We start from the raw sequence: 18,936 nt of genomic DNA, 5'->3' as shown, positions 1-18,936 counted from the left end.
GCGTGTAACCTGCAGCTGGGTGGACCAGGCCTGCCATGGAGGGGGCTAGTCTGGCCGGCCGGAGCAGCCCCGGCCTGCAGTGGGACCCAGGCAGGGAGCTGCTCCGGCCCCTCCCAGTTAACCTGTTCTATCATAGCCCCAGCCTGGGCTCCTCCTGGAGAAATTGAGCTGTGGGACCACAAACAGCCACGCCGAGGGGGACTGGGCCTCCGGGCAGCACAGAGCTGGGCAGGGATACCTGGTAGCAGTAGGAGGCTCTTAACTCACTTTGCAAGCATCATGGAGAGGGGCTTCGGGATGCCAGGACTCCTTTCCCCATTGGGTTTCCCCTCCCCGCAGCGGTCACCAGCTGGCAGCTCCCACCTGCGTCCTAGCAGCCTAAGCACCATCGTTTTCACGGCTGTTCTCACACCTCCCTGCCACGTGGGCTCACCTGCGGAGAATACAAAGAGAAGAGGCAGCTGGTGCCAGGGCGGTGGGGATGGACTCAGACCCTCAGGCCACTGACACGAGTTCAGGCTGGCACAGATTTAGCTGATTGCCGTTTTGTGCGTCTGCAGCGCGTCTAGCCAGCCGAAGCTGCTGTACTCTGAGTAACGCCGCGCCTTGGTCCTCTGCTTCCCCATACACAGCTGCTTCATAATCCCTTTTAGGAAGAGACCCTTAATGCTTTGTTGGTGGGATCTGGGAAAGTCACTGATAACATCCTGCTTCCTAAATGCATGCGGTAAGAATTATTTATGCCTCAGTTGAGACAAGGCTGCTTTTAAATTGGATTCCCAGAACGGCACCTGCATTCGCACGCTAAGTGGACATACGAGGAGTTTAATGTCAAGTCTGCCTTGCAGATTGGAATCACTCCACCTTTAGGAGAGGTTTATGTTGAGACTGCAGCTAGCTGTGGCTTTTTTCTCCCCATGAAAAATACTGATTAGTCAAACTGAAACTCTTCACGGAGCCAGGGGAACTCGGTCAAATTTCTTAGCACAAAGCATTGGTAACCTTTGCTGAATGTGTTAGAGCACCTCTGACTTTAAAACAAAGGTTTGGGTTAGGAACTATATTTAGTTGAAAATGACAGTCTAAAGTTACAACAAAATTCACCAAAAAACCATGCTGATTGACCCATACCAATTGTCTTCCTTTAGTTTTCTCCCCCCGAAACCAATCTTTTTATGGCTTGTTGGTCGCAAAAGTTTGAGATTTGGCTTTTGTCTCCGTTCGGGGTGGGAAAATGCTTCAAATCTCAAACTTCTCACAGGCCTCGTTTTTCCACCTCCTATCTTCTTCTAGGCTTGATTCTGGTCTTTCTGCCTGGGACACTGAGGCTGTGTCTAGACTACATCCCTTTTCCGTAAAAGGGATGCAAATTAGACACATCGCAATTGCAAATGAAATGGGCATTTAAATCCCCCGCCCCCGCTTCATTTGCATAAACGTGGCTGCTGCTTTTTTCTGGCTCAGAGCTTTGCTGGAAAAAAGCGCCAGTCTAGACGGGGATCTTTCGGAAAAGAAAGCCTTTTTCGAAAGATCCCTTATTCCTTTTTTAAAGAGGAATAAGGGATCTTTTAGAAAAGGCTTTATTTTCTGAAAGATCCCTGTCCAAACTGGTGCTTTTTTCCGGCAAAGCTCCGAGCTGGAAAAAAGCGGCAGCCATGTTTATGCAAATGAAGCAGGGGGATTTAAATCCCCGCTTCATTTGCAATTGCGATGTGTCTAATTTGCATCCCTTTTACGGAAAAGGGATGCAGTCTAGACACAGCCTGAAAGTCTTTGAACAGGTGGGGGCCAGAAGATGGGCGGGAGGGGGGAGCAGAAAGGAGAGAGCAGGGAGCAAGGTCTTTGGGTGGGGGGGAGAAGCAGCAGAAAGGTTGGGGCCAGCATTTGGGGGGTGGTGGGGCTCCCCCCATGTTTAGGGACCTTCCCTCTGCCCAGGACCCAACATGAATGACGTTCAGAGCGACAGCTTTCAGTCACATCTCACTTTCCTCTTTGTGGGCTCCTCTCAGAAGGCCTAGAGTCAAAAGCCTCCATGCTCCAGTGCCACCGCAAGTCCCAAGAGCCTTGTAGGGCTTTCGGGTCCATCCTTCAGCGCTGTCACTGAGCCAACAGGCTGGATCACTAGTGAACCTGGGTCCACACTGGCCCGGCTGTGGGGCAGGTCTGCTTTAATGTCAATAAATATAAAGTGATGCACATGTGGAAAAATAATCCCAACTAGACATACAGTATGATGGGGACTAATTTAGCTACAACTACTCGAGAGAGATCTTGAAGTCACTATGGGTAGTTCTCTGAAAACATCCACTCAGTGTGCAGTGGCCGTCAAAAAAGCAAACAGGATGTTAGGAATCATTAAAAAGGGACAGAGAATAAAACCGAGAATATCTTATTGCATCTGTATAAAACCATGGCACTGACTAACTTATCCCAGCAAAACTCCCACACTGAAGTCAGTGCAGTCCTGGGATTGGGAGCAGGGTTCCCTGTAAGCGGAGGGTTTGGGTGACTGCCCAGGAGAGATTTAGTTGCCCCCAGGCCAGCTGATTAGCAGAGAACCCACAGCTGGCCGCATGTGGTGGTGCGCATCTGCACATGCCTGGGTTCACAACAACAAAATTTATTCAGCACCTAGATGGAACAATTACAGGGAACATTGATTGGGAGTAAGGATTCCTGGATTAGTCTTCCTAGATGTGTGTATCTGGTTGTAGCTGTAGGCAGCAGCCCCCCACCTCCTTGTGTGCAACAGCGATGATACTAGTCATAAGGATGTCACAGGTGTGCTGAGTGTCTGTAGAGTGCCTTGATGAAAGGGCAGAGCAAGCAAAGGCAGGGTGTCACTGTGCATGCTGGGACACACCAGTCCCTGCAGGATAGCTGGTGACATGCTGTCTGCACCGCAAGCATGGAGGCAGGTGCTATGGACGTGCCAAGCAATGGGCCTTTTCAGACTTCAGCCCTGGGCGTGGCTGGTGAATTCCCACGAGAGACTCAGCTCCTCCAGGGGTCCATGTGAAGACACAAACATCAGCCTTAGGCGTGACCCTAGAACTGCTGCTTCTCCCCCCATTCACCACCGCCGGCCGCACATGTGCCTCAATGGCCCTGCTTTGTACTTCGTGTGAAACCTTTATTTAGGGCTTTCATAGGCAGGCGACACCCAGACAGGTTCCTGAATGAAGAAGCAGCAATATTTTCAGTTCCCTTATGTGTCCCAGTTTAAACAAAGACCTTACGAACAATGCACCAAACTAAATACTCCAGTCACACTAGGGCCTGTATTGAAGGCCGGGAATGACAATCCATTGTAATGAGTGTATTGATTCAAGCTAACTGTCTATGAAATTGCAGAAGATGACTTTTAATTGATATCAAATGGCATTGATTTGATTGATTCCGACGTCCCCAGTTTAAATGGCTTCCCATCGATTGCACAGGACCTAGAGTGTGTGTGCGGGGGCGGAGGGGCGGGGGTGCTGACTGGGATGAACCAAACTGGGGAGCCCCTGAAATGTTGCAGGGAAGGCTGAATTGGGCACTGGGGTCATCCATGGAAGGGTGTGTGGCGGTGGGTGTGGTATCTTTGAGCCACTGTGGGTAGTTCTCTGAAAATATCCACTCAGTGTGCAGCGGCAGCCAGAAAAGCAAACAGGATGTTTGGAATCATTAAAAAGGGATAGAGAATAAAACAGAGAATATCTCATTGCATCTATATAAAACCATGGTACCCCCACATCTTGAATACTGCCTACCGACGGGGTTGCCTCATCTCAAAAAAGATATATTGGCATTGGGAAAGGTTCAGAGAAGGGCAACAAAAATGATGAGGGGTTTGGAACGGGTCCCATATGAAGAGAGCTTACAAAGACTTGGACTCTTCAGCTTAGAAAAGAGGAGAGTAGGGGGAGATGATAGGGGTTTATAAAATCATGACTGGTGTGGAAAAAGTGAATAAGGAAAAGTTGTTTACTGGCTCCCATAATATAAGAACTAGGGGTCACCAGATGAAATGAACAGGGAACAGGTTTAAAGCAAACAAAAGGAAGTTTGTCTTCACGCAGCGCACAACCTGTGGAACTCCTTGCCAGAGGATATTGTGAAGACAAGGACTTGAACAGGGTTCAAAAGAGAGCTAGAGAAATTCATGGAGGTTAGGTCCATCAATGGCTATTAGCCAGGGTGGGCAGGAAATGTCTCTAGCTTCTGCTTGTCTGGAAATGGATGACAGGAGAGGGATCACGTGAGGATTACCTGTTGTGTTCCCTCCCTCTGGGGCATCTGGCATTGGCCACTGTCGGCAGACAGGACACTGGGCTAGATGGACCTTTGGTCTCACCCAGTGTGGCCGTGCTGATGTTCTGCTTGGGTCAATGGCCCCCTGCAAGCTCGGCAGACTGCACAGCTGCTATGTCTGCAACTCAGACAGCACTGGGTTGACATTTCGGCCACCCCTGCATCTTGCCTACAGATTCTGATCTGTTTCCTCTCTCGGTTGCCGCTCAGATTTTTCTTGGCATGTGGCCAGTTCATTTACATGGTTCATGAAAATGTCAAGAGCCAAACCTAACTAATTGGGGCTACGTGCGGAACTCACTGCATTTAGATCTAGTCCAGAGCATGTGGATGGATTCTCTGAGTCATCCTGAGGAAGCTCTCTGATTTGGTTACATCCCCCCTTACACGCTGGGTTTCCCTCACTCCTCCACACAGACAAACACGCCACCATGCAGAAAACAGGGGCTGACTGATCAGTTCTGGGATCTTGCTTTCTCCTGCAGCCAATACCACTGCTCCAGCGAAAGGTGAAAACGCCTCCTTCCTGATCTCGATGGCAATTGCTTTAGTCCCTACAGCCTGACTTGCGATTCCCAGTACTTACCAATACATTGGTAGTGCCTTTTACACGTCTCACCTAAACATCTGTGCTCTCTTACAGATGAGGCTGCTCCGTGCATTTCCTAACTAGACAGACATTAGGCCCAATGCTAGTCAGACACCGGGGCCTGTCTCGCCTCGTTTTGAGGGCCCTGTTCCGTTCCGCTAGGCCTCCCTGTCCAGAAGTTTTCCTGAGATGCAGCCTTGATTTCTTTTTTAATTCTGCTCTGTTCTACTTCCGTTGCCTCTCTGCCTCCACCCCCTGCAAGCATTTTACACACCTTCACTAAGCCCCCCAAGACCCCCAGGGCTCCCATTTCACTAAGAAGGGAAGTGGCCTGTTTCCATAAGAAATAATACGAGCTGTGCTTGGAGGCGGGGGTGCTAGCTAGGCCTGGACAGTCCCTAGCCCGAGTAATTCCATGAGAGCCAGTAACAGGGGCGTGTCTGAACAGTATCGACTCAGTATGGCCTGAGAGGCAAGTGTTCCTTCAGGGCAAAGTGGGCTGTGAGGAGAGGCAACCCTGCTAGGAGGATGGGGCATGGAGGGGGATCCAGAAGCCAGGCGTGAGAAGCTGGACAGATAGACTCAAAATGGTGTCTCCTCCCCTGCTTGGCGCTTGGGTTTCAGGCAGCTTGTTGCTTGTGTTTCAGCCCGGTCGAAGAGCTTGGTGATGGGCGAGCACACCGGGCCGGCCCCCCGGCCGGCGTCCCCGAGCCCGCAGGACCGAGTGCTGAAGTCCGGCTGGCTGAAGAAGCAGCGGAGCATCATGAAGAACTGGCAGCAGCGCTGGTTTGTGCTGCGTGGGGACCAGCTCTTCTACTATAAGGACGAGGAGGAAACCAAGCCGCAGGTAAGACTCTGCGCTGCAGGGCGGTAACAGAGCTGCGGGTGGGACTGGGCTTCTGGGGGGGAGGAGGGGGGCTACTATGAAGTGGCACCGAGGAACAGACAGATTGGACTTCCAGCTGGAGAGAGACAGCCCATGAAGGGATGAGGTCGGGAGCCGATAGAGGAGACTGGCCCAATGGGTCTGACCCGGAACATAGGGACAGCCAGTGGCAATCAGACCTGAGGCCTTGCTGGTCCAGGATCGTGTCTCTGGTAGTGTCCAGCACTGGCTGCTTCAGAGGAAGGCGCAAGAAACTCTGCAGGATCAATTGTGAGATGATCGGCTCCCAAACCCAGGGTCACCCTGCTCTCTTAACAGCTGGCTTAAGTCCTGAGGCGTGAGATTTAATATCTCCTCCAACATTATGTGCCATGAGTATAACGATGGATAGTCTGGGTATCCATGTGTAGGGCCAATCACATCTTGCGTTTTGCTAATTTCTTGGCCTCGGAACTTCCTGCGGCAGTGAGTCTCACAGGTTAATTCTCTAGCGCATGTGACGGTATTTCCTTTGACTACTCCAGGCTTGGGGCTGTTAGAAATCTAAACTGCGCCCCTTGTATCTCCCTCAGATGTAGACGCAGACAGGCAGCACTGCCTTCAGGAGGAGGTGCTGGGATGGGACTCGGGGGACCATAACAGCACGCCGCACACGGCTCACAAGTGCCACAAAGAGCCATGGGGGTAAGAGGACTGGGCTGCAGATCAGACAGACCTACTCTATCCCCCTTGGCTTTCTCACTTGGCCAACTAACTGTTCCCAGACGCCTGGCAATGGAGCAGCCCCGCTACCATACCAGTTAGGTTTTAGTTTCCCAGGTAAATCTTTAGTTTATACCCTGCAGCTAGTGCATTGTTAGCTAGTGTGACTGCTCTGAGCTGTCTGCTTTCAGTACAAATGCACATTGATCGCCGTTCCGAAACCACAGTAAATCTCCCTGCCTCGTCTGAATTCTCTTTAACAAAAGGGCTCCTGGTACAAGTTGTAATTGTGAAGGGGTTCCTTTAAACATCTGGGCCTGATGGGGCTGTTAACAGCTGCTGCCGCCTCGTGAAAGCCTTGATTTAGAGATTATGGACAAAACTAATGACATTTCGGTTGTGTTATTTCTACCCTTATTTTTTATTCCCTAGCTCTTCCCTAGCTTTTTTTTCCTGTGCGGACTTCTTTCCCTGGGTTCTTGTAGGAGCATCTTCCAAGATTAACAAGTGACTACAAAGATAAAGATTGATGTTCTCCCTTTCCACCAGTCAGGCTGGGCTAGATTTGTCCCTTTTGTCTACTTCTTGCAGGAACGCAGCTCAGAGAAGCTGGGTTTGCATTGTGTTTGGAAATGGCCGGAGTTCATCTATCTATCTAGGAGGCATAGGTACTTATGCCCTTGACCTATAGAATTGCAGTGCCCCCTGCTCAGTAAGACAAGGCAGAGCAAAAGTATTAGCCCCCTGTGAAGCTGGGGACCTGAAGCTCAGCGAGATGAAGTGACTTGACTAAGGTCACACAGGGAGTCTGTGGCAGAGCAAGAAGTTGAACTTTGGTCTCCCAAATCCCAAATTAACTCCCTAACCACTGCACCAGACTTCCTGTTGTTGCCCAGCTTCCGCTCTTGTGGGAGTGAGTTCCAGATTGAGGAGCTGGTTTCATTGAGAAAGCTCCATGTATGGCTCCATCTGTCTCACACTGTGTGCTGCTGAGCTTTGCCGCTCCTTTTGTAGGCCTCTCTGGCCCCTGATTGGCCAGTTCCTCCTGAGCCTCTCTAGCCTCCTGGAGGACTTATCTATGGCTCTTTCTGGGCTCAGAGCCTGGTCCTCCCTGTCACAGCATCCTGCTAAGGACAGTAAGCAAGTCCTGCTAAGGACAGTTCTGGCACCCAAATAAGATTTGGAAGCATCCGAATCTCAGCCTGATTTCTTCCTGTAGTGTCGGTGCTGGCCAAGTGGTGTGTGTTAGTAAATGATGCATTTTTTCCCTGCCTTACTTTGCAGGAGCAACTGGTGCCTGCAGAGGCATAAAGCGAGCTTGCAAGGCTAGTGATTAACAGAGACAGGAACCTGTCCAAACAACCCAACTTAATTAAGCGTTATCCTGAAACGAACGTGGGAGAAGTGGAAGGGCAGTCCTGAGACAGCAGAGGTAGCTAGTGGGAGTGGGTGTGTAGGGGGAGGTGGTCAGAGGCAAGGATGAAGGAATGTCAGGGAGGAGATGGTGAATGTGAAGGAACTTCGAAGAAGCAAACCGGCTGGTGGTTATGTGGGGGAATGGGCAGAAAGACTGACTTAATACAGCTAACTGAAGCAGGTTCAATTAATCAGGAGAGTGACGCTCAGATGACCGAGTTCCTTTGCAGAACAGCAGGGCTGTGTCTAGACTGGCCAGTTTTTCTGGAAAATCAGCCGCATTTCTAGAAAAACTTGCCAGCTGTCTACACTGGCCGCTTGAATTTCCACAAAAGCACTGACTTCCTACTGTAAGAAATCAGTGCTTTTTGTGGAAATACTATGCTGCTCCCATTCAGGCAAAAGTCCCTTTTGCGCAAAAGGACCAGTGTAGACAGCTGAGATTTGTTTTCTGCAAAAAAGCGCCGATCGCGAAAATGGCGATTGAGGCTTTTTTGCGGAAAAGCGCGTCTAGATTGGCCACGGACGCTTTTCTGCAAAAAGTGCTTTTGCGGAAAAGCGTCCGTGCCAATCTAGACGCTCTGTTCCAAAAATGCTTTTAACGGAAAACTTTAAACGTAGCCCAGATGTGTGCCCAGATGTGTGCCGGAGACGGCTCTCCAAGGCTCTCTGGTACTGCAAACCAGCGCTCGGGAAGTTTGAATGTGATATTTGCTGAACGACTTTGGGGCTTGACTTGCTCGGGTACAGAGCCGTAGAGAAGTAGTCACGGTGCAGCTTTCCAAGGGACATATTGGGACCATGCTCAACTTCACACCTGTCTCCTGCTGGAACACTGGAGCGGTTCTGTCGGGGTGGCTGACGATACGTACTCAGAGCAGCTTGTGATTTCGGTGTCCGTCTTGCGGTGTGTGTGGCCGGCGAAGCACATTTTACGATTGTGACGCAGGGCGTAGTAGGATGGGTTGGAGGCCTTCTGGGCCTACCACAGCCTGCGCCAGAGCAGAAGCAGTGAAGGTGGGTCCTCCAGGCCTGCCTAGAGTGGTTGCTTCCCGACAGCCTATCAGAGCGCAGCAGGCTCACTTAAAAGGCGCTGCAGGGCCGGAGCAGGCCAGTTGCTGGCTGGGACCAGCAGGGTGAGGAAGGACTGAAGGGCAGGGAGAGGCCCTTCTCAGGCAAGGAACAGAGGTATGGGTGTGGAACGGAGGAATGGACTGAGGGAACGGATCACTTTGCAGCCAGAAAGGACTCCGGCTTCAGCTCGTTAACTACCATGCTTTGCCAGTAACTCCCCTTCCAAATGCAGACAGCCGGCTGCGTGATGCTCCCACGCAGAAATGCAAAATGTCTCTGGCTAGCGCGCCTGTCCATATGTTGGCGATTTAGGCCGTTCATTTATTGGCCAAAATGCAAAATCAAAATGTGTCCCCCCTTCTAGATCTGCTGCCGTTCATGATAGGGACGGAGGGAAGAAGCACATGTCCAAAGCTTCCCAGATGTCAGAGTTGTATCTACACAGTTTCCTCTTTTGTGTCTAGACCCCCATGTTACCAGAACATCTGCACTACTCTGGAGTATTTAGAAGTGCAGGATCTCTCTCTCATTAGCCTCTTTTCTGCCACAGGCTAGACAACACGCTTGCTTCATTTCTAGGTGTGTTTCTATTCAGGCGTGCTTGTGCGCCCTCGTGTCGGGGAAATCTGAGCCCTATGCTCTACTAGAGAGTCTCATCACTGCGCCTCCAATGCGACTCCCATCTGTCCTGTGTGGTTTGATTTCTCTCCCCTCCTCCTGCGCAGGGGAGAACGGGGTGCACAGGGCGATGCTTTGTTTTGGTAGGGCTCTGTATTGTGGTTGTTTACGGGTCGGTCGGCTCTGGGTTTATATCGGAGAAGGCAGATGGAAGATCTGCCTCTGGTACTTGCTGAAAAGGATGGGGAAGCTCGTGATGGTCCTTAGTTCTGGTGGGAGCTTGGCCCATGGTCCAGGGCAGTTCCAAGAAAGCTCAGGATCATGCACATCATCCGTGTGGTGGCCAGATGCATTGTGCCGGGGATCGGGGGCATGTTAGGTTCGTTTAGCTAAGCTGGGCTGCCCGCTTGGAAGATACAGACGGAGCCCTGAGCGCGTGGTGCCCTGTGCTGCTGAGGAGATGCTCAATAGTCCGCAAAGTCTGCTGAACTTGCATTCAGTTCAGTGAGGGGCTGATCCAAGGCCCTCCTAAGGATGAAAGCGGGGCGCTTTCCAGAAGAGGGGCAGCATTTGATTTTAAATCAAACAAAACTCCCCAATCTAAGCGAGAGTGAACTTTTGATAGGCACCGCCTTTCTTGAACGTTGCCGTTCGGGTAACCAGTGCTTCCGTGTGCTCAAAGGGGGTTTTACCTGCAGTGGGTCTAGCCAATGTGTTGTTCTCTTTGGGTATGTCTACACAGCAGCGTTGGTCCGGAATAACTAACGTTATTCCGAAATAACAGAGAGCGCGTCAGCACAGCAAGCCTTTATTTCAAAATACTGTTGAGCTGGAGGACTTCTCATGGCACGAGGAGTAAGGGCAGTCGGAGGAGGAGTGCTCTACCTCGGACGTCCTGCTGTGTGGACGGCACCAAAAGCCAAGTTAAGCTATTTCGACTTCAGCAACGTAACTGACGTAGCTCCAGTTGCATAGCTTCATTCGACTTCAGCCCTGCTCTGTAGATGTGCCCTGTGTATTGAACATTTATGTTGAAAATTAGTAAGGATCTCAAGCACCCAAAATGTGCTGGGATTTTGGCTCTGTTCCTTTGTATTTGGGAGCAGATGGCTTCAGTGTTGGGGGGGGGGGTCTGATTTTTTTTCTCTTGTCCTTGTGATTGCTTTGTTGCACCTGATTTCTGGCTCCGAGTTTTCCTTTGTGTCCACATTTTCTATCTTCCAGATGCTTTCAGTGTGTGTGGTAGCATCGGCCACCCTCATTCCTAGTGTGCTTGTGGCTTTATGGGGTTTTATTTATTTTATGCTGAACTCTTGGGGGTTTTTAACTGTTGCTCATTCCTTTTTCAAAAAACAACTTCCCACGTGGATCTCTGCCTCCTCTCTAGATTGCATCCTCCTTCCATGTGTCGTTTGACAGATAACCCAGTCCAATACAGTCACCTTCATTATTTATACTGCTTGGAGGCCCAATCGGGGATGGAAGCCCATGGTGGTAGGTGTGATGCACACATGTAACAAAAGCGACAACAACCGGAGGCTGCAACAACAAGAAACAGGAACCCAGAGGAACCCCGGGGCCATTGTACTGAGAATAATAAGCAGCAATTCCAGCCTGCTATCCAGCATTTGCAAAATGCTTGTATTGATTTGTTTGATTCTCGATTCCTTGGGAGCTACCCCACAGAGATAATGGGGATTAGTCAGCTGCTGGATGACACCTGGCAACACTCGGGCATTGCAGCACCGTTCCTAAGGGGCTGGCCTGCTTCTCTGCCTGGCTCCTTGTGCTGAGCTGGAAGAGTATTTGCATACCTCCATTTTCCTGTGTCGGCAGCAGCAGCCGCACAGCGTGGCCCGATTGGCCTTAACAGCCTGCACGGCACTTAGCGGCCGCGTGTTGGCAAAGGGCAGCATCGTACATTATACAGAGCACGGGGGGAGCTTTATCCTGCCACAAACCACTGCGAGGACAGCCAGCTGCTTCTCAGAATCGTCTGCTCTCTCTGCTTCCGCCGACAGCGGGCAACCCTCTAAAAATAACCCAGAACCCAGCCGTGCAATTGATTGATTGGACACTCTATGGAGAGACTATTGCTCCTACTGTTGTAGCTCTTGTAATCCACTGGACACTGCGTCTGAAGGTTCCCCCAGCCCCGATTAGCAGAGGATATGAGTTATGTACAGCAGTAGGTAAGGAGGCTTCGCTCTTTTGAGCTGCTACAGCACGGGTGGGGAACCACAGGCTTACCGTATCCGGCCCCCGGCTTACCTGGATCCAGCCCCTGAGGCTCAGGGCCCCCTCCAGCATTGGGGAACCCAGCCGGCAAGCTAGCCCCCCATTATCCCGCCACGGGGCCGGAGCACACAAAATCTACTTGCCTGTGCCTAGTGTTGCCAGATACTTTCACAAAAAATCCCGAACATAGCGGGGAAAAAATTGGTTGAGCGCAAAAAAAAAAAAAAAAAAAAGTCACTGTGCCTTTAAATCTCCATACCTCTGACAGTGGCGGCCGTGTGGACTCCAGCAGCGAGTTGTTTCCTTCTCGGGGCCAGAGCCCAGGAGTGGCTGCAGGTATTGTTTTGCCCTGGGATGCCTTGCGTTCACGAACAGCTTGACGTCCCAACCAAGCAGGCAACGTGGAATTCTCTGGCCTGTGTTACACAGGGGTGAGACTAGCTGATCACAGTTGTCTCTGCTGACCTTGGAATCCGCCAGTCAAAGCTGGCAGCTCACACGGCTCTAGAAAGCGGCTGTTCCAGGCCCCCCCTCGCCCTCATGCACACCCCAGCAGCGTCTTTGCAGTTTGACTCTGGCCATGAGAATTGCCGACAATTCCTACCAGCACCAACAGTCTAAGCCTGTCTGGCCACAGGAGACGTGTCTACACTAGGGCCCGTGGGGGTACAGCGGGACCAGCAGTTGCCCGGGCAGGAAACGACTGACGTTCCCGGATGTCGATGAGGGGTGCTAACCATCACTGACGGACCCCCGCCACCTGCCCAGGGTGTCAACCCAAACTCAGTGCAGCAGAGAGCCTGAAGTTTGTGGCCCAGTGCGTTGGGAGGCGGAGGGGTGTTGTCTCTACCGTCGGCTACTTTTATTTTACAAAAGGAAACCCACCCGAATTCAGTTCTCCTCCCTTTCAAGCGCCAGGGGCCGGAGGGTCTCCTAACATCCCATTGGCCTCCCTGGCAGCTGTTGCTTTCATTCAAGCACCTTTTCGGCCGGGCATTGGCCCAGCTGGTTCTGATTTTTGTCAGAGGCACCTAGAACGTTTCGAGCCCCCGGTGGTGAGGCTGGCGGGCCGGGTCTCTGTGCCTCTTCGTGCCAGTTCACTAGTGTGTTCGTTTGGATCCTAGTGATTAAGTGCACTGGGTGTTGAAACTTCATGGCCGCTAGTGGGCTGTTACTTGGCACTGTTCATTTACCAGGGTGCTGTTGGAATGTGGAAGCAAACTTTTCCACCCCGGTAACTAAATACCCTATCAGCCGGTGCCCTCTTGACTCCCCCATGGAAATCAAGGAACACACTATCAGCTTGGCGTGTCTGCCCTGTTTGCTGCCAGGCTGCCCCGAGACCGGCATTCACAGCTGGGACCCGCTCCGGACAGCCCTCTCCCAGTCTCCTTTCTAATAGAACTGAGAGCGAAAAGCCGAGCCAGAGCTCACCCCGTAGCGTGTTGCCTGGGAGCCAGAACCGTGCGAGCTCTTTCCGCTGTTCTGTTCAAAGGGCTTGTGCCAGCCGGGGAACAGGCGAGCAGCCGGGCCTGGGGCCGCCAGCCCTGTTATGTGACTTCTAACCCTCCGCCCCAGACTAGCCCCCGGCATCCTCCCCTCTGCTCCAGGTCCCTTCCCTGGGCCAGAAGTCAGGGGCAGGGACCCCAGGCCATGCAAAGTTCCCAGCAGAGTCGCTCTCACCCCCGCCCCTTCCGCCGGAGGTCCTGCTAGCCCATGGGCTTGGGCGGTGGGTGTGTCAAACGGTGGGGTCGCCGTTCCGGGATCCTCGCCCTTTGTGCAGCCCCAGAGCTGCGTCTGCAGCCAGAGCCCGGGCCAGGGCCTGCTGCCGAGGGGGGCGGGAGGGAGGGGAGGGAGTTGCCTGGAGATTCAAAAGGGCCCAAGGCTCTGGCCATTAAATGGCTGGACCCTTGAAATCCAAGCCAGAGCCCTGGAGCCAAAGGCAGGCTGGGCTGTGGGTCCGTCTGGGCAGTGCCAAGGGCTGGCTGCTTCTGCCCCGCCCCTTCTGCCCCTGGCTCCGCCCCTCCTGGGAGCCCAGAGCCCCTCCCTACCTCGGCCAGGGACCCGGCAATTCTATTGACCTCCTTGGCTGTCGGCCGCCCCTGCAACCCCCGTTGGCTGGCACAGGCCAGGTGCGGGTGTTCAGGTCAACGTAGCCACCCCCCAACTAGCTCCGGGATTAAAGCTGAGCCGTCTGTCTGAGACGGCCACAGCAACCACCCTGGCATGTCGGCTACGTTTCCGAGGCGTGCACCCCGGACGGGCCATAGACTCAGCTCTGCCTTCAGAAACGTGCCCTGTAGCTAACCCCCCACCCTGAGATGGGGGCCGAGGCGCAGGAAGACGGGTTTAGCCAGGATTTGGTGCGGTTTTGGTTTGGGGAACCTGCTGGCGTTGACCCTGCTTTGGTATGTAGCATTGGACTCCGTGCTATTGAAATTGAATTTAAATCATTGTTAATTCAGCCCCTGGGCAAGGCTGCTAATGCAGCCCGATTGACGGATGGACCAGTCCCATCACTCAGCCTAAATTCAGTAATGTTCCCCTCCCAGAGAGAGCAGCTGTCAGCATCAATACGCCCTGCCTGCTTCTAGGAGTCTTCCTGCCGGCCCTGCTTTCTGCTAGTTTATTGACAGGGTGTTTTGCGAAATGCCAGAAAGATCGGACGGTCGCAAGCCAGCCCCTGTTGTGCACCAGAGACGCCTCTTATTGCCTTGCGGAGCCGTCGTGAGAAAGCAGCGCTCCCCAGTTCACTCGGGCAGTGTGCAGATGGCGGAGCATGTGCTGGAGGTGGCTGTGAATATTTATCCCTAAAAGCCCTTCGCAGAGAGAGACATGGCTGGCAGACTGCAGCTCTTCCTCCCACCTCTCACTACACGCAAGGCAGTCTGCAGTCAGATTTCAAGCTTGTGCCGCGTGGGCTGGGGTGTGAACTAAACACCTCACCCACAATCCATCGGCTGTCTCCTGCCGACATCAGCGGGAAGCCAGGACAAAGATCGGGGTAAAACAGTGTGTCGGCCATCCAAGTGACTCATTACCTCCTGCTGCCATTCAGCATGGCTCCGTTTTCTCAACGCCCTGCATTTCTCTTCCTTCCACACGTGCCTGTTCTCGGTCTTCTGCCCTCCTCCTCCTCCTCTCTGCGTGTCTCCACGGTTTCTCCCTCGGCAGGGGCTCTTTGCCGTGGCAAACATTTAAAGACAATGAGGGGAAACTTGTTTTAATCAGAATGTTCACAGATAAGTTGGAATTTTCAGTGAAAATGGAAACAAAAACATCTTGATTTGGGAATTCCGTGGGGTTCAGCTGAGGGATGTTAAATATCGGTTAATTGACTAGTCGATTAACTTCATAAATTCTTATTGGTTAGTTGACTATTCTGTAGTCCCTGGGGGTGGGGCCAGAAGCCAGTGTGCTCCGTCCCCACTCCTGAGGCGCCCCCTGCCACGCCACGCTGATGCCTCTGCAGTGTGGGGTGCCAGGTAGGAGCTGGTCTGTGCGGGGGGGTCAGTTTAAAAACCAGCTTCCGTCGTGGACCAGCTGCCTGTCTCCCCATGCTGCTGCCTCTGATACAGAGGCAGCAACACAGGGTGGCAGCAGCCCCTGTCTAGGGGAGGGGCTGAGCTCCGGGACCTGGCACAAGCTGGAACTGAGCCAGGCTGCCTGCCCACCTGGCTCCTAATACACTTTAAATGCAGAGCCGCAACGGGAGTAGTCCTGGACCTGGCGCAAGCCAGGACTGAGCTGGGCTGCTGGCCAGCCTGTTAAAAAATTTACTGGCAAGAGTGGGGGGGGGGGGGGAGGGAAATGTATGTAGCCTACAGCATTAACCTCTAAGCTTTTGCTTATCGGTTAATCGATTAATTGACTGCACTACGACATCCTAGTTGAGATGCCTCACGGGCCCATTCTCCCCCCAGGCTAAGTTCCCTGGTCAGACTACATCTCCCATGATGCACGAGTCTCCCGTTCCATTGAGTTTCAGCACGAGAGACCCTGGGGTTATTGTGCATTGTGAGAGATGCAATCTGGCTGTTAAACCCAGTGCCTGGGGGAGAACGGAGGCAGGGGGCTAGAACCAGGCTGAAAGCCATTGAATCCAACTGTAAACTCTGCATATAATAGAAACCGCTTCAAGCCAGCAGCTTGCCCCATACCCTAGTGCTAGCCCCTGTGGAACGGGGTAGGAGGAAAACCCTTTACAACTCACCTGATGTACCACAGCAATCTCTCTCTCTCTCTGTGCGTGTGTGTATATATATATATATATATAGAGAGAGAGAGATTTGGACCAAAATATCCCAGTTTTCAGGCATTTGGGTTCTCAATAGCAAATCTAAATCTTCTAAAGAAAAACACTTTAAGAAAAAGGTTTAGACAGAAACTCAATTTTCCCTCAAAAATCAATGCTGAGGGGAAGTGTTTGACCTGCCCTACTGTGTCTAATACTTGCCCCTCCCCCATTCCATTATCTAAAACGATCAGCAGTTAAACAAGCAATGCTGACCCATCAGTGTCGATATTGGACTTTGCCTGGAATAGATCTGAACTGGCCGTATTGATTTCCAAACGGCCGAAGAAAAGGCAGGCTGGGCCAAAGGGACCCTCCTTCGTTCCCCATCAGAAGGCCCCATTCGACAACCCTCTTGCCTCCAGAGCATGTGCAGGTGTGGGGTTGCGGGGCCTTTCCCAGTTTAGTGCTTCGTTAGGCATTCTGGTTCCACAGTGATCAGTTTCCGGGGCCCCGTCCTCCAGTCTGAGCATGACTCAGTGCATTCCCTTTCCCGGATAAACAAAAAGACCCAAAATAGGAAACCTTAATGGTCTTTATGGTGAACTTTAAGGCTGCGTCTAGACTGGCAAGTTTTTCCGCAAAAGCAGCTGCTTTTACGGAAAGCTTGCCAGCTGTCTACACTGGCCGCTTGAATTTCCGCAAGAACACTGATGATCTCATGTAAGATTGTCAGTGTTCTTGCGGAAATACTATGCTGCTCCGCAAAAGCCCTCTTGCTCAAATGCTTTTGCGCAAGAGGGCCAGTGTAGACAACGCGGGATTGTTTTGCGCAAAAAAGCCCCGATGGCGAAAATGGTGATCGGGGCTTTCTTGTGCAAAACCGCATCTAGATTGGCACGGAAGCTTTTCTGCAAAAAGTGGTTTGGCGGAAAAGCGTCCGTGCCAATCTAGATGCTCTTTTCCACCAATGCTTTTAACGGAAAAACTTTTCCGTTAAAAGCATTTGTGGAAAATCATGCCAGTCTAGACGTAGCCTAAGCATGTGCTGAAGTCCCGTTTAAATGAGTGCAGGTTAAGCATGTGTCTAACTGCTGTGCTGAATCAGGAGGGGGCTTGAAAGCAATTCTGAAACACCTGGGCTGTGTCTAGATCCCATTTTAAGAGGGATAAGGGATCTTTCGGAAAAGGCTTTATTTTCCAAAAGATCCGCGTCTAGACTGGCGCTTTTTTCCGGCAAAGCTCCAAGCCGGAAAAAAGCGGCAGACATTTTTATGCTAATGAAGTGGGGGAGATTTAAATCCCCGCTTCATTTGCAATTGCGATATGTCTAATTTGCATCCCTTTTACGAAAAAGGGATGTAATCTAGACACAGCCCTGCTGGCTAAGAATTCCTTTCCCTTGCTCTTTTGTTTCCCTGTAAATTCCTTATTCCTTCGCCCATCGTTGCCAGCAGCTTTGGAAGTCCACGTGCCCTACGACAGGCAAGAATCCGATGTCATGTGAGAGTCCTAGATATTATTTTTAGAACACGCAAAAAATAAAATATAACCTCAGGTCAAAATCTGAGATTCATCTGGACCAGAACACCCCTGAGCTCTGGGAAGGTTTTCAACGTGGGTCCAAACTTTGGGGCTTGTGCCCATCTCTAACTAAAAATAATTGTCTGATCGTCTCCTACCGGGCCTGGATTTTCTCTGCCCATTGTTTGCATGTATCTCAATCCCAGGGAGTGGTGATGAGCAACAATCTTCAACTGTAGGAGAGTCTGACTCAGGCCTGTGTTCTCTGGATACATTTTCTGCCCTTTAAAGCCTCTTTCCTGTGCACTCGTCCCTGCCAATCGAGTTGAATCATTATACGTTTTCTCAGCACGTTTGCATTAGTGACATTTTCGTCCTCACTGGCGTATTCCTCATCTGCATCCTGCTGACAAATGCAAAGTTCAAGAGGAAGAAGCCGGTTGTCAGAGCTGTGGCATTTAGTCTCCTTAATGAGGTGGCGTGGTGATTGACAGCTCCCGGCTAGTACTAGTTGAGCGTGCTAGGTCGCCATGCTGTGCCATGCGGCGGAGGTGAAGAGCTGGGTAGCAATACATTCATTATCTTCAGCATTTCATCCAAAGACTTTCCTCCCTCTGGCATCCTTAGATGATATGCAGATCCTGGAGGAGAATGGAGTTTGTCGGAGATTCAAAATACTGGGTGTTCTGGGGACGGAGTGTGGGCAGGGGCCAAGCCGGGCAGTTTGGGAAGGCAGGGCCTTCCCCTGCCTAGCATATCCGCCCCCCCGTCTGCAGATGATCCCGTCCCAAAACGAGCACTCTTCCAGTGACCTGTCCGCCTTGTATGCAGGGTCTCAGCGGAGCCGCATGTTGCAAAATGAGAAAAACCTCTGTGATTTAGTCCCTGCTGGGCGGTGACTTATTCTACACCGTAGAGGCCTGATTGCTCATGCTAGTAGCTCTTTGGTTCGGGTCTGGAGGGTCCTCGCGTTGCTCCTAGATGGGATCTCCTATCTCAGTCTAAGTTAACCTCGGGAGGTCGCCTATGAGGTGCAGGGATCCCTTTTTGGGTCCTAGCTGTCTGCTTGGACCCGGAGTTGCTCTGGGCAGTCTGGCTCCTTTGTGGAGCGATGGGTGTTGCCTGGGGTTCTTGGCTCCGCATCCCCATTCGGTTCTCTTCTTTTATCCCTCACTCCTGCTCCTGTTGTCTTCGTGGGCCATGTGGTCTGTGGTCTGTGGCCCCTCCCTACCTGTGGGGGGGGGGGCGTTAGCTCCTGGGGGCTGTGCCCACCTTTCCAGTGTTCCAGGTGGGCTAATACCGTGGACCCTGAAGTCCTGAGACCGTCTCATCAGCAGCCTCCTCCACTCAGCTCTTCTG

The 18,936-nt window shown here is 52.0% G+C and overlaps 1 protein-coding gene across 3 annotated transcripts in view; it reads left to right on the top strand.

Moving 5' to 3' along the window:
• Window positions 1–18,936, top strand: part of ARHGAP22 (Rho GTPase activating protein 22) — a 117,863-nt gene that overhangs the window by 4,917 nt on the left and 94,010 nt on the right. For all 3 annotated transcript variants that reach the window (XM_006118141.5, XM_075934643.2, XM_075934644.2), the window contains exon 2: window positions 5,533–5,732. In XM_006118141.5, the coding sequence (XP_006118203.3) occupies window positions 5,533–5,732 (200 nt within the window). The remainder of the gene's footprint in view (window positions 1–5,532; window positions 5,733–18,936) is intronic.

The sequence above is a fragment of the Pelodiscus sinensis genome, chromosome 8, assembly GCF_052426305.1.
Source record: "Pelodiscus sinensis isolate ZL-2025 chromosome 8, ASM5242630v1, whole genome shotgun sequence".
Lineage (NCBI taxonomy): Eukaryota > Metazoa > Chordata > Testudines > Trionychidae > Pelodiscus > Pelodiscus sinensis.
The sequence above is the reverse complement of the archived record's forward strand: the minus strand, read 5'-3'. Positions and strand labels throughout refer to the sequence as shown.